Source organism: Mustela nivalis (genome assembly GCF_964662115.1).
Source record: "Mustela nivalis genome assembly, chromosome: 8".
In the NCBI taxonomy this organism is placed as follows: domain Eukaryota; kingdom Metazoa; phylum Chordata; class Mammalia; order Carnivora; family Mustelidae; genus Mustela; species Mustela nivalis.
Genome location: NC_139027.1, coordinates 119,874,891 through 119,897,834, shown reverse-complemented (window position 1 = coordinate 119,897,834; position 22,944 = coordinate 119,874,891). Strand labels below are relative to the sequence as shown.

The 22,944-nt window shown below is 52.5% G+C and overlaps 1 protein-coding gene across 6 annotated transcripts; it reads right to left on the bottom strand.

Moving 5' to 3' along the window:
• Positions 1-699: 699 nt before the first annotated feature.
• On the bottom strand, positions 700-21,328 carry LOC309872209 (uncharacterized protein). 6 transcript variants are annotated; one of them, XM_082745999.1, is made up of 16 exons: positions 21,092-21,328; positions 19,243-19,379; positions 17,938-18,154; positions 16,713-16,817; positions 15,442-15,573; positions 14,599-14,683; positions 14,419-14,482; positions 13,896-13,981; positions 12,929-13,111; positions 10,165-10,218; positions 9,070-9,222; positions 7,818-7,885; positions 7,540-7,585; positions 5,646-5,709; positions 3,093-3,172; positions 700-857 (listed from the first exon to the last, which is right to left on the bottom strand). In XM_082745999.1, exons 2-16 carry the CDS (start codon positions 19,361-19,363, stop codon positions 825-827), a joined length of 1,491 nt encoding a protein of 496 aa, XP_082602125.1. In that variant the 5' UTR covers positions 19,364-19,379; positions 21,092-21,328; the 3' UTR covers positions 700-824. The 6 variants fall into 6 exon arrangements, with proteins under 6 accessions (XP_082602125.1, XP_082602122.1, XP_082602124.1 ...); XM_082745996.1 differs by having other exon boundaries at positions 19,243-19,366; positions 21,092-21,325; XM_082745998.1 differs by having other exon boundaries at positions 19,243-19,412; positions 21,092-21,239.
• Between the last annotated feature and the right edge of the window lie 1,616 nt (positions 21,329-22,944).

The following is a 22,944-nucleotide window of genomic DNA, read 5'->3' as shown; positions in this document are numbered from 1 at the left end:
TGAAACAGAGACTATTATGAGCCTCCATCCTGCCCGTGATGGGGATTTTATCACAAACCAAAGTTTCCTTTCATCTGCCTTTTTCTGGGGGCCAGGCCTAACTCGCTGTGGACTTTGGCAGATGCCCAGGTGTGAGAGGGGGCATCTACCTGCTTTACCGCCCTTGGCAGCCATGGAGCTACTGACATTTCTGAATGTGTAGCTCTCTCGGAGCCGGGTTTTCTCTGCTCACTGCCCTGCCCTGCCGGGGCCACATGGGGCTGGATGTGGGTGGGGAGGGGGACTTATCACTCTCTCCCTTGATGGCACTGCTCTTGGGCACATGACGGTCACTGTCCTGCCTGTCACACCTCTGTGGTGTGGCCGTATCATAATCCTCCACCTGGACCTGGCTCCACCCTTAGGGGTCTGGCAGTTTCCCATAACCCCTTTCCTCTGCGCTTGGGCCCTCCCACATATCTCTGGGCTCCCGAAGCACCCCCTCCTCTTCCTTCCTCTTGAGCAGGAACCTTTCCTGCTTCTTAGGCCATGGGCTCTTGAAGGTCAGGTTCTTCCTCTGTTTTCCGAGGAGCCTCCTTTCCCTGAGACACTGAAGACAGAATTCAGAATATCTCTCTCAGGGGCCAGGGGAACACAGGAGCACTTCAGGGTAGCCTCACCACCTCCCAGAATCCCTTAGCACACTCAGAACCAGACTCCTTCGCCAGCAAAAATCATCTTTATTGCGACTGAGATTTTCCACTGTGACTGTAGCCATCCTCAGCCTCTCAAGGATCCAGAGCATGTGTGGCTGAGGGGAGGGACAGGCCTTCAGTGAGAACCGGCTATTCCTCTGGAATAGTCAGTAGCACATAACCCTGTGGATAGAAGCAGGTAGACATGCTCTATCTGTCCTCACTGCCCATTAAACCAGCTCTCCCTGAGGTGGCTCAAGACATCTTGAGAGGGGTTGTAAATGTCCTAAGATTACAACTTCCCCTGTTGGCAAGACGGCAGAGTCAGGGGCAGACTGGACAGGGGATAGATGGGAGGGGAGGAAGGGTCTTGGGAGTGTTTGTGAAGGAAGGAACAGGTCAGTCCTTGGAGCTCTTCCTAAATACCTATCTAGCTATAGTCCTCTAATGTTTCTGATGCGTTGGGGTTTGTCCTGCTAGGGTTACCCTGAGGTAGGTCTCTCATCCAGCTAGAGCCTTCCACCTGCTCCCACCCACAATGTCCAGACTATGCTGTTGGAATCCATCTGCTCCTCTACCTGTTTTTCCACCAAAGGGGGAGCTCTTGAGGGTTTCAGAGACTGGATCTAACTCCCAGCATTACTTAGCACATGGCCAGGCATAGTGCAATCAGTGATATGTATTAATAGAATAAATAAATTAGTGACAGTGAATGAATGAGGGAGTGATCAGAGCAGCCATATAAGGTTGTGCAGATAGTGCACTGCCCAACTCCAGGTGATGTGGTTTGTGTACCACAGTATGAGTGGTGCATCTTAGAGTTCTGTAATATGTAACTGCCACAACAGTGCGAGGCAGCCTAGAAATGAATCAGTGGGTGAGCCTACGAGCTATTGCCTCTATAGGTCAGATTATGAGAGAGCTGAGGAGCTGTGTCCTGACTTTGCACTTTTTGGCATTCAGAACAATGCCATTCCTGGCCCACCTTGCCAGGAGCTGTGGCATCATTCCTGGATAGCTCCAGCCCCTGTATTACCTGTAGTAGCTCTTCTAGCCCCAACCTAGGGTCATCCTGGGATGACCCCTCCCTGCCAGGGTCAGGGTCAAGGTCAGGGTGGGTTCCAGAGTAGGGATCTGGGGGAGGGGTCTGAGGATGGTGGGGGTGGGGGTGGGGCGGGTGGGAGGTGGGTAGGTGGTGAGTAGCACAGGCCAGGAGCTGGGATTTTATGAGACAAACTGCTGCTGCCTCCTCCCGCCTCCTGCGCCCTAACTTCTGGTTCCTGAAGCCAGATTTCTAGTGTCTCCCAAATGTCAGGACTGGGAACCAGGCATCCTGGGTCCAGAACTGGGGCATGAGCAGAGGGTCCTAAAACTCAAACCTTATGTCTGGGATGGTGGATCAGAGTCGGGTGGGGTGAAATCAGTGGTCCTAGCAGTTCCTTGTGCTTCTGAGGGGGAACCCTTTCCTCCACCTTATGTCTTTGTATCTTGATTTTATAGACAGGGACAACAGGCCGGGGGAGGGGTGGTGGTTTGCCCGATGTCACCCAGATGGAAGGTTCTGTCTGATTCTCTCTCTGCCCTGCCCCCAGAGCCCTTTCAGCACTGCTGTTTAAGAGTGGGAATCTGGGGAAGGGGGAAATGAAGGGCATCTCTGAGCTCTGCCCCTTCCCACCAACCCCATCTGTCTCTTAGATTCACCGCACAGAGGGGTGGGATGAAGGCCAAGGAGGTGGGGTGACTCTAGGGGCAGATTCAGAGCTGGCGCTTTCCCTTGGCAGCCACTCTGTGTTTCCTCTGCTGGTTACCTTGGCCCTCTGCTCTTGGGCCTCATCTTCCTCCTGGGCAATTAGCCAGCCTAGTGCCGGCCTGGTTCCTCTGGCCGTTCACAGAAAGCAGGGGCCAGATGCAACAGCCCTGTTTTGGGGGTCAGGACACCTGAATTCTAGGGAAGTGGGTGGACCTGGCTAAGGGTAAAGGCTTTGAAGTTGGATAAACCCCAGTTGGAACCCTGGCTCTGTTGTCCTGGGCAAGTGTCTCTGCCTCTCTGTGCCTTAGTTCCCTCTTTTGTAAACTGGGCGAAATAATAACATCAACTTCATGCAGCTCATTGTGAAGACGACCTGTGTGTGGGTCTGAAGCTGTCCGTGAGCCTGGGGCCTGGATCCCTGAGGGATTCATGGAGCCCTGTGGAGCCTCAGTTTGCTCATCTGTAAATGGGGTTTCACATCCAGGATGCCTATGAGATGGTAAGACGAGGGAGGTAAAGGGCTTGCCACATAGACATGAGGCTCTCCTTGGCCCGAGCCTCAGCTTCTGCCCTCGCAGGATGGGGACAAGGCACCTGCAGGACCCCAAGACCCTTCTAGCTCCGACCTCCCCGGCGGGTCTCAGGACACTCTTTTTCTTGGCATTTACCTCGGAGGTCTCCACTTGGGCCTGGTCAAAGGAGAGGCCCTTGATGTTGGGCAGCGGGAGGTTTTGTTCTCTGAGCAGCTCTGTGAAAGGTGTGGGGAGGGAAGCTCAGTGCCCTGGTGAGCACAGGGGAAGGCCACGCCAGCCGACCCCTGTCTGCTGCACTGTCCAGAACAGGGAAAGGACTTGGCATGGTCCCTTTCTCTTCCCCTTCCCCAGGGCACAGTGTCCCCTATCAGGCAACCCCACTCCAGAAAACCAGGTCTCTAAACAGCTACACTACCCATTTATTAAAAACCTATCTTGAGGGAATTTCTTCTTGAATATATTCAGTAACTATGAACACATTCTTATGAAGATATTCTTCTTAGCATAATTTTAAGGAATGTTCAGTTTGTTGAAGGCATCTTGGGAAGCTATTAATGAATTTCATTCTCCTCATTTAATTGCATAAAACTTCTGAAACAATGTTTATGCTCCTAGAAATTTTAGAATGTTAACGGAGACAGAAAACATCTCAGAAAAAAAGTTTAGACACAGTCACTATAAACTGAAAAATCAACCTTAAAACACTAGGAATTTGGTTATATAATAAGAAAATATCCATTAAAATGTATCCAGGAAAATATTCATGAATATACTCATTTACCAAATACATGAAAGGTAGTCCTTGGAGTAAGTTTTTGTTAAGTTGGTAAGTGGTAAACTTGGAGAATTGGTTTTGGGCAAACTGAGTTTCTGAGATTTGACTTTGAGGGCCTGGCATGGGCCGCTCCTGCCCCGACCTTGGCGCTGACCAGTGCGTATCTTGCCCTGGCTCCTACCATCATTCCGGGCTCAAGGGAGGGTCTCATATCCCTGTGCATCCTGGCCCAGTTAGGTGAAGGGCAGGACGGAGGTAGAGGGACATGTGCCTCTGGTCTCCCATCTGGACTCTGATCTGCAGAGGCCCTGTCGCCAGCCTCCCAGCTCCCAGCCTCTGGACCCCTCCTCATTGCAATCTTCTCTCTGTGTTGGGACCAAATGACGCTGACTGCAGCACAGGCTTCTGTGAATCTCTCTCCTCCCAGTTTTCTTACTCTTTGGCTGCTTCTTACAGGCAGTCCTCCTGTATTTCCCCAGTGGCTTTGGCCCTGCTTCTTTTTCCCTTATTGGGGAGCTATGGACAGGACCCCAGTGTGAAAGGAACCCCCTGACCTAGGTGTTCAGACCCTGCAAGACTATCTAGGCTTCTTGAACGAGACCTAGCTCCTGGGCCATCTCTTGTTCCTCGCCATAGCTCTATGTGGTCCGGGATTTAAGATACACTTACTGAATGAGCTGCCTGTGGAAGTCACTGGCCAGGTGGGGTGGCATCCTTGCCCACCTGAACTCGCTGGCTGCCTTGCTAGACCTTCCATTACCACTCTTCCCCACTTCCAATTTGTCCCCCTTCTTGAACACAGATTTACTTACTTTATGCCCAGAACATTCCCTGGCCACGTGGGCCATGGAATGATGCCAGACCCTTCACCCTGACCAGCATTTGAGCTCCTGCCTGCTCCTCTAGCCTCATCTGCCATCCTAACAGGAGCCCTCAAGCTGGAGCACAGAGGGGTGCCCTGTAGGGGAAGCAGAGAGCCTGATGCTGGGCTCAGCTCTGCCAGACTTCCTGCGTGTGCTTCCTAAGTGTGTCCTGGGTGGGAGGCACTGGACAGGGTGTGGGGGACACAATGGAAAGCAAACACGGGGTCCCTGCCCTCAGGCAGCTTACCATTCCTTTAAGGACAGAGGGGCTGACCAAAGAATCATGTGAGTAGGTGGGCGGTGTCGGGGGAGGGAGGGCAGTGGGTTCTGTGCTGCAGAGGAGCCGGGCTGGGCTCCACACTCCCCTAGAACCCACTTTCCACACTCCTCCCACTTCCTGGGGTCACCTCCCCCAAAGTCTGCCTGCACTCTGTTATCTCAGGGTCTGCTTCTGAGGGAGCCCAGACTGAGTGCTGTGTTGGAAAAGCTTGATTTTGTTGCTGAGACCTAAACTTAGGTGTCATGTCTCAAAAAATCCAGGTTTGAAGCATCTCTCGAAATACAAAAGATCCCCCCTGCTGCCAGCTTTTGACTGAGCTTTGTGTCAGCCACCCACCCAGGGCACGGCCCATTTGCCATTGGCCCTGCCCGGGTAGCTTCCTTTGTGAGTGGTATCTCCCTGGACCCTGCAAGCCTGGAGCTCTGGGCAGTGGGCTCCACCGTCTCGAAGGACCCCTCTGGTTCTCACGTGCCACAATGCTAGCCCCACCCCCCTAAGAAGCCCTTCCTGGTCACTCATCCCACTTCTGAGCTCCTGCCCACACCAGCTGCCTGGGCAAAGAGAACAGGAGGGCACCCAGGGCCCCTTCCCACCCTCCCATCTGCCACATCCCAAACTTCCATCTCTCCCCTGCCTCCATCTGCCTTGCCCGGAGGCCATTCTTAACCGACTCTGGGGGACCAGGCAGAAGCCAGCTGTCCAGAGCTTTGGACACAGTTGATGCTCCCAACTTCTGGTCTATGGGCACGAGGAGAAACACAGGGGCTCACCATTGTGATGGGGCAAGAATAGCCTGTTCAGAAGCTCTAAGAGAAGGGCCTCCATACGTTTTTCCTATAACAGATGAAAAAGGAACAGGAAGGTCACTTCGGCTGGGTTAGCAGATTCTGACTACGGGAATCAGGTGTCTCCACTGTACAGGTGCCCACAGGAGATCAGTAGTCCCCAGGACTACTTTTTCAAAGGGCTTTGGAACCAGATGACCAAATAGTGAAAGGCCTGGGGAAAGTTAAAGGGCCTGAAAAAGAGTTGCCCTCACCCTGGTCACAGGGACCATCTTCATAACTCTGTGGGATACTCCAGGGGAGAGCAAATAGTTTGGGCCAGAGGAAACCGTGGGACCAGAGCTTCACAGGGACCAACTCTGGGTCAGTCCAAGGAGGAGCTCTCTAATGCTGAGACCTGTCTGATAATGGGACAGTAATTTTCTCATTGAGATAGTAAGCCTCCTGTTACCTGGGATGTTTAAGAAGTTCAAGAGATTGATCAGGGCTGCCCCAACTCATTTATACAGATTGAAAAGATTCCCTTTCTTTAAGACATTTGGGAGACTTTTATAAACACATTTGTACCTGTATTATCTATGGTGTGGGTGTCTTGTACAGTGCACGACCAGTGCAACCATACCCAGCAGCCCTGGTATGGATGACTGCCCTCTGATGATGTCACAGAAGGGATCCCTGATCTGGGAAGATAATATTTAGGACTTTTCAGGTCTGGGATCCTAAGCAAGCAAGTAAGGCCAGAGCAAGGTCTGATAGAGCAGGGCTGATAATTTTATATAGTAGGGCCGATAATTTTCAAGTGTTTCCCAGTACATGTTCTTGTTCAGCCCTTTCATTTTGTTGTTTTTTTCCATCTTGCAGTCTTGCCCCATTAAGGGCTAGAATGTGAGTTCACGGTCCTGTGCAAGCGGAGGGTGGAGGAAGGTTCCCAGGATGGGGAAAAGGGGGAGTTACTTTAGGGGGCCTCCCTCAGACAGGCAGAGGCAGTGAAAAGCTTTCAGTGTTGGAGCAAGAACCAACCCTGAGAGAAGAGACCCTGTGTTCCACCTGTGGACTCAAGAACAAGTGTGGCCACTCTCCCCACTGCCACCTGCCACCATCTTGTCCAAACCCCATCAGGCCTCTGTGTTGTCCCACCAGCCTGCTCGATGGCCTCCCTGCCTCCACGCCAGCCCCCTCCAGTCGGCTCCTTCTATGCTCGGAACCCTCCATCAACTTTCTTTGCACTCAAGAAGAACCAGGACCCCACTAGTAGGTCCTGCCCACCCTCTGACCTCTCTTCAATCCCTCGGATCCAACCACCCTGGCCCCCTCCTGTTCCCCTGAACCATCAGGCACACCTTTGCCTTCGGGCCTTGGGTTCCCTCTTCCTGATGCCCCCACTGTCACCTCCCCCAGTCTTTGCTCGAACACTTACCTTCTCAGTGAGGCCGTTCCTTTTTAGTATTACCCGCACCCGCCGTCCCGATCCCCCATCCCTCCTACTTTTTCAGAGCATCAGCACCTGCTTCCATACAATGTATAGTTCACCTGATGGGGCTTATTGTCCATGATCTGACCTCACCCTGTTGGAGTGTGGGTGCCACAAGGGTCCCTTGTTTTGTTCACTGACATATCCCCAGTATCTAAGACGAGCCTGGGCACATGGTGTTTGCTCCGTAGTTGTTTGTTAAGTGTATGAAAGAGCGGAGTGAACAAGTTTAAGTTCTGGGGGCTCCCCTGACCCCACGGAGTATGGGGACAGCAGGGCAAGATGAGATCAATGATAGAAAGTGAGTGAGGCTTTCAACTGCCTACATCGGTGACTCAGGGCCTTTTTCCGGGCCTGCTGATGGGGCCTTCAGGACCGCGGAGAGACCAGAGGTAAGGGGAGACTCACCTGCTTTGCAAGGCCGGCAGGGTAAGGGCCCAGGGTGACTGTGGTGCTAGCAGAGAAAAGAGATCACCCTTTCAGGTCATGGCAGCTGCTTGGAGGTGCTGTGCTCAGTGAGCCTTGGTCATAGCACCACCCACCCCTGACCTTGTGTGCACTGCTCTGTGCGCTGACAGCGGGCACGGAAATGCACCCCTGACCAACCCCCCCCCCCCCCCCCGCCCCACTCTCCTACCGAGAGCGCTTCTTATTTCTTCTGAACATCCAAAACCAAACAACATTACCTGTTTGGAGTGAACTGGAGTTTTAACTCCTGATTTCTCGAAGAAAACACGGCTTTCGAAAGGAGATTCTATGGGAGTTGAAATCAGGTGAGAACAGGAGAGGAGTTTATGTTCCAGCGAGAGGGATTCCCTTCACCCTGACCCCCATGAATGCTTGTGAGAGGGCTGGCCCCTGTCACCTGGTGCTCTCCCCACCGCACCATCGGCTCGTCCTGTGTGTCCAGACCGTGCCTGTGTGGGTGTGGCCATGGGAGAGGGCACTGGTGATGCTGGGAGCTCCAGGACAGGGCAGGCTGGAGCTGGGTATGAGGCTCAGCCCAGTAGAAAGAAAATCTTTTGCAATGAGGCACTTAGCTGTAGAAACACTGTTGCTGGAAGCCGGAGGGTGCCTTGGTTTTGAGGGGGTTGTTTATGGGCCTCTGTGATTCCCATGGTCACCTCATAGACTAGAAATAGGACTTCTCACTGCTGATTAGAGACAACCAATTTCTTTTCTTTTCTTCTTCTTCTTCTTTATTTTTAGGTTTTTACTTATTTATTTAAGTAATTTCTACACCCAGCAAGGGGCTTGAACTCACAACCCCGAGATAAGAGTCACACGCTCTTCCCACTGAGCCAGCCAGGCACCCCAGAGATGACCAGTCTCTTGACCACAGAGTCATGCCAACTCCCGTGGGAGACCCCAAGGTCCTGTGAACACTGGGTGCTGTGGGGCTCTCCTGTGGTGGAACCACCCCCAGGCCCTCGTATCTGAGGGAACTTCCCAAGGTCTGTGGACTGGGAAGTAGGGATCCTAAGGGGCTTAGAATGGAGAAGTAGAGACTTCGGGGAAAGCTGTATTTCCCCAGGAAGAGAGTAGAGAACACAGGCATGCTGAGTCCCTCTTGAACTGTTTCTCTGATCTCTCTCCTGGCTTTGGGGACGAGGGCTTCTGATGGAGCCATGTCCAGGGAAGAATCAGAAGACTTGACAGCTCTCTGCGAGGCCCTGAGCCTTGCAGCAAGGGGGTGGGAGGGAAAACCCTTTAGTTGCCAAGGAGGTCCGTGGGGGGCGCAGGGAGCTGCACTCAGGGGCACCGGGACTCAAGCACATTAATGTGCTGGAGACAGGCACAGCTGTTTGGGTGCGGACCGATGGAATACGAGCAGAAGACCTGGCATGAAGGCAGCTGCTGCCTCAGTCAGCTGACCCTCGAGGGGCCCCCATGTGGACCCAGACCCCCCAGGAACAAAGAATTTCGAGGCTTACTCACCCAGGAAACGGAGACAGAGGAGGTGTTGCCGGGCCCCAGCAGCACCAGCGAGCCCGGCTGGGTGACGGTGGCGGCGTGATCATCAATGTGGACAGTGGGAGGGTTGGGGGCGCTGAGGGTCACTCTCACACTTGCTCTGGACCGCTTAGAAGCCTGCATGAAGTTAAAACGGAAAAGGGGCAGACAGGGAGAGAGGATGGAGTTCCTTAATTCCCAGCTTGGAGGAATGGGAACAGGATTGTCTTTGGAGCCGGGGTCTCCGAATTTGTATTCTAGCTCTGCTGCAACTTGCTACATGACCTTGGGGGAGTTCAGTTCAACCTTCCTGCGCTCCCTTAAGGTGAGATGGCATCCTCCTTTGCTTGGGCATGCGTAGCAGGTAAGAACATAGATTGTTGGGGCCAGACCCCCCGCTCCACCACTTGTAGGCTGTGTGGCCTGAGACAAGTTTCTTCAACTCTCTGTTCTCATACTTGTCAAATAAGGACAATCGTGCCTCTTTTATAAGGTTGTTGTGGAGATTAGATGAATTCAGTCGTGGAGAGTGCTTAGCACGGAGCCCAGCAGTTCGCGATGCTATGGTTATCTTTTGGGATTGTGGTTTCATATTCTAACAGCTTTTGGAGAGAGGACACTGAGCATGGATTGTGGAGTCCAGGACTGACTTCAAATCCTGGTTCTGCCGCTTGCTCAGCAATATGAACTTGGGCAACTGAAGCCACCTTGCTGTGCCTGTTTGCTGACGTACGAAGATGGGATAAAGCGCAGGGTGTCTGGGGCTTAGGTGGCTGTAGGTGAAGGGGCCTGGGACACAGTCACTGCTCACTGTTGCTCGCATGCGCACCTCTGTCGGCCTCAGTAGGTACGCCCTAGCGGAGTCATGGTGCCAGCCACCTGGCCGGGCCGATGAGCTAAGTGCCTACTTGAGTCAATGCCTCTAACCCTTATGGCGCCTGAGAATTTCAGAGTCCACAGTAGGGAACTCTGGCCAAATGGAGCTTGCTTGGGAGCCCAACCCTGACCCGATCCCAGACTCTTCCCTGAGATCCTGGTGGGGATCTCCTGGAAGGGGAAGGAAGCTGGCAACACACCTACCCGGGGCCCAGGCTCCCGCTCGCCCGGGGGCAACAGTTGAATGAGCTTGGCAGCCTGGAAAAAGGGCAAAAATGTGGCATTTAGAATCCTGTAAATCTGTTCTGAGCAGCTTTGGGGGTAGGGGTGTCTGTGGGGTTCAGTCAGGTATAATTGCTTCCAAATGAATCTATGACCTGCACGTCAGTCACTGTGAGCTTGGGAGGAGCCATTCACTTGGTTTCTCACCATGATCTATCTGGAAATATTAACATTTTATTGTTTCAGTGATCTCCCCCCCCAATATTTCACTGTGAAGATTGCCACATAGGCAGCAAAGCTGAAAAAATTTTAGAGGAACATTTGCATATTCATCACCTAGATTCTTCAAAGAACATTTCCTCTCTTGGCTTTTACCACATTTCTATCCATCTATCCATACTCCTTCTGTTTTTGAAAATCACCAATCATGATAGAAAACAGTAAAAAAATGTATAAAGTAAAAAGTACAAGGTCTACCCCAACACCTCTTCCCCTTTTCCTCCAAATTCTATTTTCAGGGGGTAACTCCTGTTGGCATTTTGGTGTATATCCTGACTGTTTTCTTATCTTTTTAAAAAAATTTTTAAAAAGATTTTATTTATTTATTTATTTGACAGAGATCACAAGTAGGCAGAGAGGCAGGCAAAGAGAGAGGAGGAAGCAGGCTCCCCACTGAGCAGAGAGCCCGATGCGGGGCTCGATCCCAGGACCCTGAGATCATGACCTGAGTCGAAGGCAGAAGCTTTAACCCACTGAGTCACCCAGGCGCCCCTCCTGACTCTTTTCTACACACATGGAAGCATGCGCAGTTGAGATCTTCCAAACCACGTAGTCCTGCACCTTATTTTTTTTCTCTCAAGGTCAGTATATATAGAACAACCCCATTCTTTAGCAGCTGCATAGTGTTCTGCCTTATATGACCATAACCAGACTCATTTTACCAGTTTTTTTTTTTTTTAAATTTGATAGACTGGGATCACAAGCAGGCAGAGAGGCAGGCAGAGAGAGGAAGGGAAGCAGGCTCCCTGCTGAGCAGAGAGCCTGAAGTGGGGCTCGATCCCAGGACCCTGGGATCATGACCTGAGCCGAAGGCAGAGGCTTTAACCCACTGAGCTACCCAGGTGCCCCACCAATTTGTTATTAATGGAGACCTAGGTTAACTTTATTCTTCACCTGGTAGGAAGTGAAACCTAAAAGAGCACCGTTGCACAAATACCCTTGCCCACTGGTGTAAGAATTTCTGCAGAATGGAATTACCGTGTTTACTTACAATTGTTCCAGAGCTGTCCTATCTGTGTGGGAAGGAGGGAATAGCAGGGGGAGACCTGACTCCATTCCTGATCTCACCTGCTCGGTCACCTTGGGCAAGTCACTTTCCCTATCTGGGCCTTTGTTTCCTTACATTAAAAAAAAAAAAAAATGGAGCAAATCTTTAGATACTGGGGTGCCTGGGTGGCTCAGTCGGTTAAGCCTCTGCCTTTGGCTCAGGTCGTGATCTTGGGGTCCTGGGATTGAGCCCCGCATTGGGCTCCCTGCTCAGCAGAAGAGCCTGCTTTTCTCTCTCCCTCTGCTTGCTGCTCTGCTTACTTGTGCTCTCTATCAAATAAATAAATAAAATCTTAAAAAACAAATTAGATCCCTTCTAGATACGGATCTTGGGATTTCATATTTGAGTGTTTATGGGGCACCCACTGGGTGCTGTAGACATACTCTACCACCCGTAGTCCCTGTCCTTAAAACGGGAGCTACAGTGAACACACAAAGTTAAATAATAAACCCCAATATACGTACACATGTGTCTGTGTATACACATGACTCTGCATATACAACTCTATCCATACACATACACAGTGGGATCAGTGTCTCGAAGGGAGAAGGACAGAGAGAAAGAGAGGAAGTGGAGGGGAAAAGGGGGAAGGCTTATCTTAAGTGTTTCAATGTGGTGGTCAAGGAAGGGCTCTCTGAGGAGATGACATTTGCACGAAGACCAACAGTGGCAGGTATAATGTTCTGGGCAGAGCAACTAGCATGTACAAAGGCCCTGAGGTGGGTAACAGCTCAGCCTGTGTGTCTAGAGTGTAGTGGGTAAGGAGACAGAGCTGGAGAGGTCAGCAGGGTACTAACTTCAGGGAAGAGACTTGGTGTGGTGAGGAGCTTCTATGGGCTTTGCAGCAGTGACATTTGTGGATTTTTCCCTCATGTGATCCCCTCATCGACCCTGGGCACTTGCTCTTCTTGCAGACTTCTGTGCCTCCTTGCCCCCACTTAGGCCACCTCCTCAGAGATGTCTTCACTGACTGTGGCACCCAGGACAGCCCTGTCATCCCCACTAGTCACTTGCTGATCCATTGGTCTTATTATAAATAAGCTAAATTATTTTATTTATCTGGCTGTTTCCTTGTTCAGGTTCTTTTCTCCCCCTTGATTTTGAGATCTGTAATGGCAGGGACCCTGGGTGCACAGGGCCTGGCACATATTGGCTTTCAATAAATTTTTGTGGCATGAATGAATGGATAAGTGTTATGAAGAGAAAAACAATGCACCTGGATGTTCAAGGAAGTCTTCCTAGAGTGGGGGACTTCTATGCTGGGTTCTGAAGGTTGAATAGGAGTTCTCCCTGGAGGTCCAGAGAGAAGTGACTTATCTAGGTCCACCCAGAAAGGCACTTCTGCCAGCTGGGCCTTGGTTTCTTCATGTGAAAAGTAAAGCAATAAAATTATGTTATTCCTCTTTCTCAAGCACTCACTTTGGAGTCCTGGGGGTCCACTCGGATCTCATTGCTGGTGTAGAGGCAGGACAGGATGTCATTGTAGGTTTCTAGCCCAAAAGCCAGGTCTGCCATGCTGCCTCGGGCTAATTTTGGAAGGGGTTGGGGGGTCAGGCCGGCAGGTCTTCGGGGTCTCTGGCTGGGGCCGCAGGGTGTCACAAGCTTCAGAAACACAAAGGAGAAACTCAGTGGGAACAGCTTCTCTGGCCAACAACTGGTTATAGCTGTAACCAATGTCAAAGGCTCACTATGTGCTAGGCAGTTCTAAACACACATGCACAATCTCATTTCAACTTTACAAGGGTGCTTTGAGTTGGGAACTGTAACTGTCCCCATTTGACAGATGAGGAAACAGAAGCCCAGAGGGGGTAAAGTGACTTACTCAAGGTCCTACACAGGGTAAGAGGGGGAGCTGGGTTTTGAACTCACGAGCCCCCGCTCCTCGCTTCTTCCTTATCTGACCCATTCCCTTCTCTGTGCTTTTGTTAACAATGCCTCCTTCCTATCCTCTCCTATCCTTCCTGTCTGCCTGACCCACCTCTGACCATTCCATGGGGGAGGGGGAAGGAACAGTGAACGGGAGTTGGGCAGCCAGCCTCATCCCTTTTCTGGGCCTCGGTTTCCCCATCTAAAGGGTCCCTGCCAGCTGGGCGTTACGCATGATCCCGTAGCCCTGAACTGTCCCAACTGCCCTCTTGTGGGACCCTGATCCCCACTCACAGGACACTCAGCCCTGTGGCCTCTCCTGCTCTCCAGGGTTGAGGTGGGACTCTCTGGGCTCAGTACTGGCTCCCGAGGGCAGGCACCTGCCAGCTCTCCCCTTCCTTCTCCCTCCTTCTCTGTCTCCTAACCAGAGAAGCCCTACTTTCCTTTTTTGGCTGTCATCCCCCCCAAGGCCAGCAGATGTCCCCAGAGGGGTCTGCTCTGGCCCGTGGGACTGGCCTACCCGGACATTCATCAGGATGGCCTCGTCTGTGAACTCCGTGGTGGTGACATAGTACTGGAAGTCTTCTGGCCCTGAGATGGCTGGGGCTGCAATGAAACGAGGACTCAGCTTCCCCTGGGGGAGGGTGGACGGGTGTGGGGAGGCAGCGAAGCAGGCAGAAATCTATTCTCCGTCTCTGCTTAGCTTGAAGTTGCTTGTGGGCTAGATCTATGCTTCTTGGGACAACAAACATTTATCGAGCAATAGCTTTGTGCCTGGTTCTAGGTATTATTGCAGCAGTGCAGTCTGCTCTGGAGGTCTAGCATTAGTCCCATTTTACAGATTGGGAGACTGAGGCTCCCAGGGAAAATGACTTGCCGAGGTCAGAAGGCATAGTGCCCTTTCTTGCCCCCACTAGAAAGGAGGCTCCCTGTGGGTAGGCTTTGTTTTGTCTCCTGTCATATTCTCAGAGCCTAGAGCATCATTCTTGGCACACAGTAGGAGAATGGAAAATAAACCGCTTCCTCGGCCAGGAGCTACGTACGCAGAGTGACATGCAGCAGGTCTTCCAGCAGTGAGTTGAGTAGGGTTGTGGCCAAGGGGCACACCTGCAGGGAAGGCATGACGGGGTCCTTGTCAGGTCGAAGTGCTCTCCCTCGGGGTCACACCCCTCTCCCAGGGTGTGGGAGCGGCCCCGTGAGGCAGAGGAGGACAAACAACATACTATCTTCTGCAGGAGGAAGGGCAATGCCTCATCCAGGATGCTTGTCACTAACTCCAGAGCTGCGTTTGCGAGGAAGGGGTTCATCCTAGTGGTGGAGGAGGGCAGGTGGAGTCTGAGACACCATGGAAGGGGAAACTGAGGCCAGATGCAGGAGTCCAGGGCAGGGCTTCTGGGCTTGCGAAGTAGGGAAACTCTAGAGTGGCTGCTTCCTTCCTGTGTCTCTCTTCTCCTCCCCCACCCCTACCCTTTCCTTTTCTGTTTTGTCTCCTTCATGCCTTCTTGCTCCCTCTCCAAGACATCCTCTTCCTCTTTATTTCTTCCTGATAGACCCTCTCTGCCTCCATCTCTTTATTTCCTCTCTGATAAAGGTCTTTGGGGTTTTCAAGGAGGGAGAGTGATGGAAGGCTTCCTGGAGGAGGTGGTTTTTGTGCTAAGGTTGTCTCAGCACGTGGATTAGCTCATTTTTTCCCCACAGCCATGCCGTGCTGGCTGAGTTTGGTAGGCAATTCCATTTTACTCGTGAGGAAACAGGCTCTAGAAGTCAAACAGCTTGTACAGGGCCCCTGAATTAGGAAGCAGGCAAGCTGAGACTTGACCTGGGTGGATGCCCACTCTCAGCCATGACATTCAATGTCGAGAGAGGAAATGCTGATGGATGGTGTATGCCACTTGCAGCCTCGGAGATGACCCTGTCCCTGAGGCCCTTGGTCACTCAGAAAACGAGGCTGGGGAGAGGCAGCCCCTGCGGTGAGACCCAGTGAAGGGCTGGGCAGCGGGGGCAGTGCCGGAAGTCCCGGCACCCGCTCCTGCCCGATGGGAGCACAGGTGTGGGCAGGTACTCACTGTTCCAGGACCTTGATGCTTAGGTATCCCGGTGGGGTGTGGCACTCCTCTAACATCACCTTGGTCTTGTTCCCTGTCTGTTCCAGCCGTACCCCAATGCGAATGTTCTTGAGGACTCTGAGCCGTAGTACCCTGTAGGGGCAGTGTGTCCAGGCAGGCTCCAAGCCACAGCCTCAGGCGGAGGCTGGAAGTCTCAGGCTAGTGACCTGCAGCTGCGGATACGGATCTCAGGCGGCTGGGTGGCTCAGTGGGTTAAGCCTCTGCCTTTGGCTCAGGTCATAATCTCAGGGTCCTGGGATCGAGTCCCACATCGGGCTCTCTGCTCAGCAGGGAGCCTGCTTCCCTTCCTCTCTCTCTGCCTGCCTCTCTGCCTACTTGTGATCTCTGTCTGTCAAATAAATAAATAAAATCTTAAAAAAAAAAAAGATACGGATCTCATGCCTGGGAAAACCTGAGAGAGCTGCCAACACCAGCCCGCATCCTTAGTGGGGCCATCACGTGGGGCTGATGGTGACCTTGAGCTGGGCCACAGGTGCTCATGGTGCTCCAGTCCCACCAGGCCAAGGGCCAAGCTGTGGTTTTACTGCCCATCACTACAAGGGTGATGATAAGAGAGAAATATTTCTCTGTGTTCCCTTATCTATTAAAAAGGGAAGCTAGACCAAGAAAGCCACATTTTTACAAGAAAACCAGGGGTGGACATACTCCTGAAGGGCATTTACGAAGATTTGTTTCACGTGCCGACCCCACCCGCAGCTCTCCCTCTGTTGCCTGCTGTGGTTTGAGTTCTTGGGTCGGCAGTGAACGCTCACTACAGCCAAGGGCAGAGGATCATACCCATTTGGTAGATGAGGAAACCGAGGCCCAGGAAACAGAGGCCCTTGTTCAAGTTGCCTGGCTGGTGAGCGGGAGCGGAGGCCCGGGGTGCGGAGCTCTGAGGTGAGCTTGCAGCCGCCCGCTTCAGAACATCCGGCTACTGCATCTGCCTGTCCCTCAGGCGGGACACATGCTCTCTGGCCTGGGCAGTCCGAGGACACTGATGCCTCACTGTGTGGTCCTGGCTAGGTCCCTCTCCCACTCTGCGCCCTCGTTTTTCTGTCAGTAAAAATGACTTTGAAACACGCCCCAATGGCAAAGATTATTATGAGCCTTCTCATGACAGAGGCAGGAGGCCTTTGGTGGCCCTGCACAGCTGCCTCTTGTGTCATAGCCGCTAGGGTGGGCCTGCCAGGCACCGAGAAGGGGGGCGACCAAGTACCCCGTGTACTCACTCCTGGAGCGAGAGGTACAGTTTGCTTCGCAGAGTGACCTGCAGCAGGCTGTCGCTCAGGATACGCAGGGTAACCTCGGGTCCTTTGATGTCTTCTATGACGAGCCTGCAAGAGGGGTTCAGGGGGTGTTGGCACAGCCTGGTAAAGCCATTGTAGTTCTGTATCGCATGTGTCTGGGTTGGCTGGAATAAGGGTAGACCCCAGGAGGAGTAGGAACAGCTTTGGGACAACCCCATCTCTGAGCCCCAGCCCAGATGAAGAACAATGGGACTGTAGTTCCAGCGCCCAAGCCTTCAAGAGCGGGCTGAGTCCCTTCCCTTCTTCCGGCCTCAGTATCACCCTCTACAAAATGGGGGGAATACTGTAGAGGGGCTGTCTATGTGCCTTGAGCCCTTGAGCCTGCCTGAATTCAAGTATATGCATTCTGCAAAAGGGAAGCAGGTGGGCAAAAGTCAGAGAAAGCAAGGTGACTGGTGATCCTGCCGCCATCTGCTAAGGGACCATCTGCCTGGCCGAGCATTCCGGGGGGAGGACAAGAGCCTTCTACTCCCTTCAGTGACGTTGGTTCCCAGCATCTCCCCTAGCTGAGAGGAACCCAGAGTACTTTTTGAACATGAGATACAAGCTGGTGATTCATCTGCTGTCCACTAGAATGGGCAGCAAACCGCCCCAAACCAGGAGAGAGGCGTGTAGGCAGCCGTGCCCACACCTTGATCTTGGACTTCCGGCCTTCAGAACCCTGACACCATGAATCCCTGTTGGGTGAGCCTCAGGAATTCCTATTGCGTGGTACTTTGTTACGGCAGTTCTGACAAACTCTACAATCAGAAAGCCTAGATTTTGATTCAAACCCTTTTGATTTTTACATATTGGCAATTCATTAAAATGTTTTTAATTTTTTTAAATGAAAATATTTAAAAAGCACCACGCAAGTTTGCAATACCCAGGTGGAGGCTGAGTGTGGAGGTCTGGAGGGGCGCCAGCCTGAGACCCCCGATCCAGACTCTGCTTTGTTCCTTGGATGATTTTAAGTGGCTTGGAGAGATTTAGAACAAGAAAGATGCACTTGCCCGAGTGCCTTCCAGACTGCAGAGAACCTCCCAGGAACCCCACCGGGCCTCCTACCCGCCCAGGGATCCACTTGACATGTGAGAACGTTGTGGCTCAGGGAAAGGGCCGAGCCTGAAGCAGGAAGAAAGGTCAGAGTCAGCCTCTGCAGACTCACCCGCCAGCCTGGAGCAGCTCCGTCAGCAATGGGAGGCTCTTCCCTGAGAGCAGGTCCCCGACCAGGGACAGATCAAGCCCACTGCTCTTCTTGGAGAGGCCTTCTTTTACAAAGGGCAGGTGGTCCAGGATGGTGACACCTTCACTGGTGGGCCCTGTCACAGGAATCCTGGCCATGCGGTCCAGGATGTGGTTTTCCGAGAATAGGTCTGAAATGTCTGAGGACATGAGCCTCTCCTCAAGGTGGGGCTCACCGTTCATTCGGTCATTCAACAAACGCCCCCTGGCACCCGCTCAGTCAGCAATTTGTATGGTCATTTAGCAGCAAGTATTTATTAAGTGTACACTCTCTCTTGGGTTCAGGGAATGGAAACAGTGTGCAGTCTGCCCGTGAGGAGTGTACATTCTGGTGGGAGAGACAGACAACTACCCAGCATCCCGATAAGTGAACAAGGCAATTTTTGAAAGTAAGTGCTACAAAGAAAATGAAATGGAGTTGAGTTGGAAGATAACTGGGGTGAAGGTCTGCCTTTGATAGGGTGGTCAGGGAAAGCCTCTTTGAGGAGGAGGCATTTGAGTTGACCTGAGTCAAGTGGAGGAATCCATTATTGCAAGATCTGGGATGAGAGCAAATGAGGCAGGGGGAACAGCATGTACAAAGGCCCTGAGGTGGTAATGAGTCTGGTGAATTTATTAAACTGAAAGATCATTGGGGTTAGGCTGCAGGGAATGGGGTAGGAGGTGGGTGGGCATCGGTCAAAGGAACTCATGGTCAAAAGGGAGAGAGACAGAGAGGATAACTACAAAATATCAGGCCAGTGCCATAGATGAGGCTTCACCAAAGGGCTGTGGGAGCTCAGAGGAAGGAGACTCCTGCCTGGGAAAACTGGGAGGGACTTTGAGAGCTTTGCCTTAAAGGATGAGTCAGAATTCGCCACGTTGGGAAGTAGGGAAAGAGACTTGTAGATGGAAGAAACATCACAGGAAGGGAAGGAGACTGGGAAGTCATTCAAGGCCCTGTATCCCCGGCCTCTTCCACTCCAGGTGGCAGTGGAAGAGATCGGGGATACAGGGCCTTGCATGCCAAGGTGAGGAATTTGGAGCGTCTCTTGAGGGTACTGGGGAGCCACATTAGGGATTAGAGTAGTGTAAAGATGAGGTCAGGTCTAGGTGAAGGAAGGCAAATTCTGCTGCTGGTGATGGGGAGGCCAGAAGAGGAGAAGCCTTGGGGAGGGTGATGGCACCATCTTCCACCCCTTCCCTTCCCTGAGATCTTGCCTTCTAAAGCCCACTGCTTAAATTTTACCTGTTTCCAGCTGATTCTTGCTGATTCGCAGGTAGAGCAGATGTTGGGCCTTCCCTTGAGCCTGGGGCAGCAGCCCCCAGCATAGCAGTGACCCCCAGAACAGCAGCATCCTCTCAGTCATGACCTGTGGAATAGAGCTGGGAACCCCAGTGGCCACCTCCATATGCCCACTAGGGACCCATTGTCTAGGGTCTCCTAGTTCTGCCTTCCCTAGAACCTCTCTCCAGCTTTCCTCTCTCCTTGCTGTTCCCTCTAGCTCCAGATCTGCTAGTCCTTGAACCCTACCTGCACTTCTCACCACCTCACCCTAGTGCTTTCAGGTTCTTCCTCCTGGACTGCCCTTCCGCATTGTGTGGATTGCTTTCAAATCCAGGCTCTGTTACTGCCTGACCGCGTGACCCTGAGCAGCTTACTCCACCTCTCTGTGCCTCAGTGTTCTCATCTGTAAAATGGGGATGAACATGGTGGCAGTGAGGAATGCATTCCACAGTAGGTGCAGAGCGCTTAGCAAGCCGGGTGCTCATAGCTGTTACTGCGGCTGCGCGACCCTGTGAGATGGCAGCAGATACAGCACTCCCTTTGGACTGTGGACGTTTCTTGATCTTGACGGAGGACAGTGGATGAGGGTCCCGGGGCAGGTGTTAGACTGGTTGGGGTGGGCACTGGGGAAGGGGCTTGAAGGCACCGCTCTTTACCAGCTAGTAGGGAAATATTTCAATATTTCAACCAGGATGTTTGTACAGGTTCTCACCAGCTGAACTTCAGCCCTGACCAGGTGGCCAAAGGACATAGTTAAGACCCTGAGCCCAGGGGCACCTGGCTCAGTGGCTCTGCCTTCAGCTCAGGTCATGATCTCAGGGTCCTGGGATCGAGCCCTGCATCAGGCTCTCTGTTCAGCGGGCAGCCTGCTTCTCCCTCTCTCTCTGCCTGCCTCTTGCTTACTTGTGATTTCTCTCTCTGTCAAATTAAAAAAAAAAAAAAAAAAAGACCCTGAGCCCACAGGCAGGGGGCCCTCCGGGTGGGCAAGGCTGTGCCTCAGCAGATGCAGCCTCTGGGACTTCAAGGCAGAGACCAGCTGGGATACAGACGGCTCCAACATCAGCAGGGCCCACCGGGGAGCCCCCCTGACCCCTATGCTGTGCCCATGAGGCAGCTACTCAGAGGGTAAACGCTGCCACTGAGCAAGAACAAGAGGGCCCCAAAGGCCAAGTGTACTCTGAAGTACCTGAGAAAATCCTGGCAATGCCTTGAATTAGTAGCATCTAGTTTTTTGTTGCTTGGTGTCATAGGAGCTCAGAACAGTGATTATGCTGGGTAATAAAAAATGCAATTGTTCGCTTTCATATGCAAGTTTTGGATGGGAAGTTGGTTCTCGTGGCATTAAACAGTCATATTTTGCTTCCAGGGTGAACTGAAATTCACCCACGATTCACCCCACCAGAGTTTAGTTGGTCCCTATTTTGGTACTTTTCTCAGTCAATTCACCCATGTCGGGTGTCTCCCTCCCTCCTGCCCTGTGTACATCACACCATGTTCCAGCTCTCCCCTCTTGCTTTAAGGCATCCCGACCAGCCCCAATTTCCACTTGAGTGCTTTCTAGGGAGCAGGCAGTGTGCCAAGAACGTTGTAAAGCTTCATCACATCAGTGAGTCCCCACCGCAATGGTCTGGGATTACGGATTGCAAGTCCAATTTACAGATGACAAAACTGAGGCTCAGAGAGGAAAGACGAATCGCCCAAGGTCACACAGGTGGCGGCGCTTGGATTCGAACTACTAAGAACCTGTGCACCAAACCACATTCTTGTAGGTGCTCAGGAAACGTTTGAGAAGTGCCCTGCTTGTCCTTACCTCTCCAATCACAGGATTGCCCGGAGTCTCCCTGGTCTGTCTCCAGCCTTCCAGAAAGGCACAACTTTTATAACCTGAGCTCTGAAGCCCAGCGGGGTGGGGCCAGGGTTTGTGCTCGGAGGAGCTCTTCAGTGGAGGAAGGGGTCCTCTTGGCATCAGGTGGCAAGGAGCTGCTGGCCAAAACCGAAAGGGCTCATCACTGAGGCCTGAGAGGCAGGCCCTGGGTCCAGGGCCAACAGACCTCTGGGGGAAAGAGGGTGGGGGCTCTGTGGGTTTGGGGGTGGGTCCTTTCCCTTAGGAATGACATCAGAGCCATGGAGCCTGGGGCAGGGCCTTCAGCTCTTGGGAAAGAGCCAAGGAAGCTCCCAATACAGGATGTGTCAGTCTCAGAACCTAAGCGAGTAAGGGAGTATGTTGGGTGTGTGTGTGGTGGAGAGCAGGCGAGTGGTAGAGCCAGGCCTTTCCATACATGGTTCTGAGCTGTGCCTCTGTGGCCAGACAGGCCTGGGTTCAAATCCCCACAGTCACTCAGTAACTGTATAACCGTGGGCAAGTTGCTTTTTCATCCAAGCCTCACTTTTCATGTCTGTAAAGTGGTAATAACAAATACACCGATGTCTTTGCGTTATTTGTGAAGATTCAGGGAGGTAACTCAGAGAGATGTCAGCATAGGGCCTGATCCAGAGGAAGGGTTCTAAAAAAACCCTACTTATTTTAATTTTCATCTTAGAGAGGAGAACACTGGGTCTTCTAGGGGTTAAGTGATTTGCTCAAGGTCGCACAGCTGGTCCACTGTGGCAGAAGTAGGATTTGAAATCAGGTCCCAGAGAAGGGACTGGCTACCCAGGGGAAGGGAAATTTGGTGTGCGAAGGTCCTCTTACATGGGTGTCCTGGTGTCCCCATTGTGAGTGGGCGCAGCTGGCAGTGTCGGTGTGGACCCCTGCGTTAACTAAGGCCTACAGGTGGCGGATCTGAGAAGTGATCCCAGGAGAGGCCAGGAGAGGGGGAAAGAGAGGCAGGGAAGGAGCCTGTATTAGTGTGTGTTAGTAAGCAAGTGACCCTCCACCCCCCACTCCACGGAGGGCTCCGTCCTGTGGGGCGCTGGGGGAGCCAGTGTGGACTTGCCCCCTGACCTAGTGGGCGAGGAAACAGGTTATTTTTCCACCAACCTCCAGGACGCCTCTCCTCTAGGAAGAGATCATGGGTGCCTGGAACCTGGGGGCCAGGGCTGTTTTGGAGAAGTGCCCCAATCTGGCCGTGCATTGGAGCCACTGGCCTCTAACAGTTGGTCATGGGGTGGGACAGAGATCCCAGCCCTGGGACTAGATGGAACCAAACTAGAGGCCCTGCCCCATCGTCCAGGCTTCTGGAAGTGCCCCTTCCCTTCAGATCCTCGTACAACCCTAGGGAGCCAGAAGGGAACTGCCACCAAGGGGGAGACTGGCTTTCTCATCTTTGTGGTGAGAGAGGGTTCAAATCCAGACTCAGTCATGACTAAGGAAAGTAATGGAATGTGACGTGTGGGGATGTCGATGGCAAAGTGTGTCTGGGAGTTGGAGATGCTTGGGGAAGCTGCTACGTGGGGCCTGGCCCTGAAAGTGTTTGTCAACCCTATGTAAGCACCTTGTGCAAGGGCTTATCCTGTCCCTTCTGTGTCCCTCTCGGCCTGTCCCTCTTGTAGATAGGAGAAACTCCTTCTTGGCTGCATTCCCAGGCTGTCATCTGTTCTTACACCTATATATGTCCTGCAGTGCCTTTTCCTAAAACACCCACCTGTCCCTTTCTGTGGTCCCTTGTGTAACTGAAGGGCTCTGTACACTGGGTCAGGCCCAGAGTCTGGAGAACAGGGGCC

Excerpts from the sequence above, each read along its gene's own strand:
- LOC309872209 (XM_082745996.1), bottom strand. The coding sequence starts at position 21,247 with ATGCCAAGAGGACCCCTTCCTCCACTGAAGAGCTCCTCCGAGCACAAA. Across the intron at positions 16,818-17,937 it reads GAGCTGCTCCAGGCTGGCGG|GCTCGTCATAGAAGACATCA; the intron begins GTGAGTCTGCAG and ends CCCCTCTTGCAG. Across the intron at positions 5,710-7,539 it reads CTGCCGGCCTTGCAAAGCAG|GAAAAACGTATGGAGGCCCT; the intron begins GTGAGTCTCCCC and ends CATCTGTTATAG.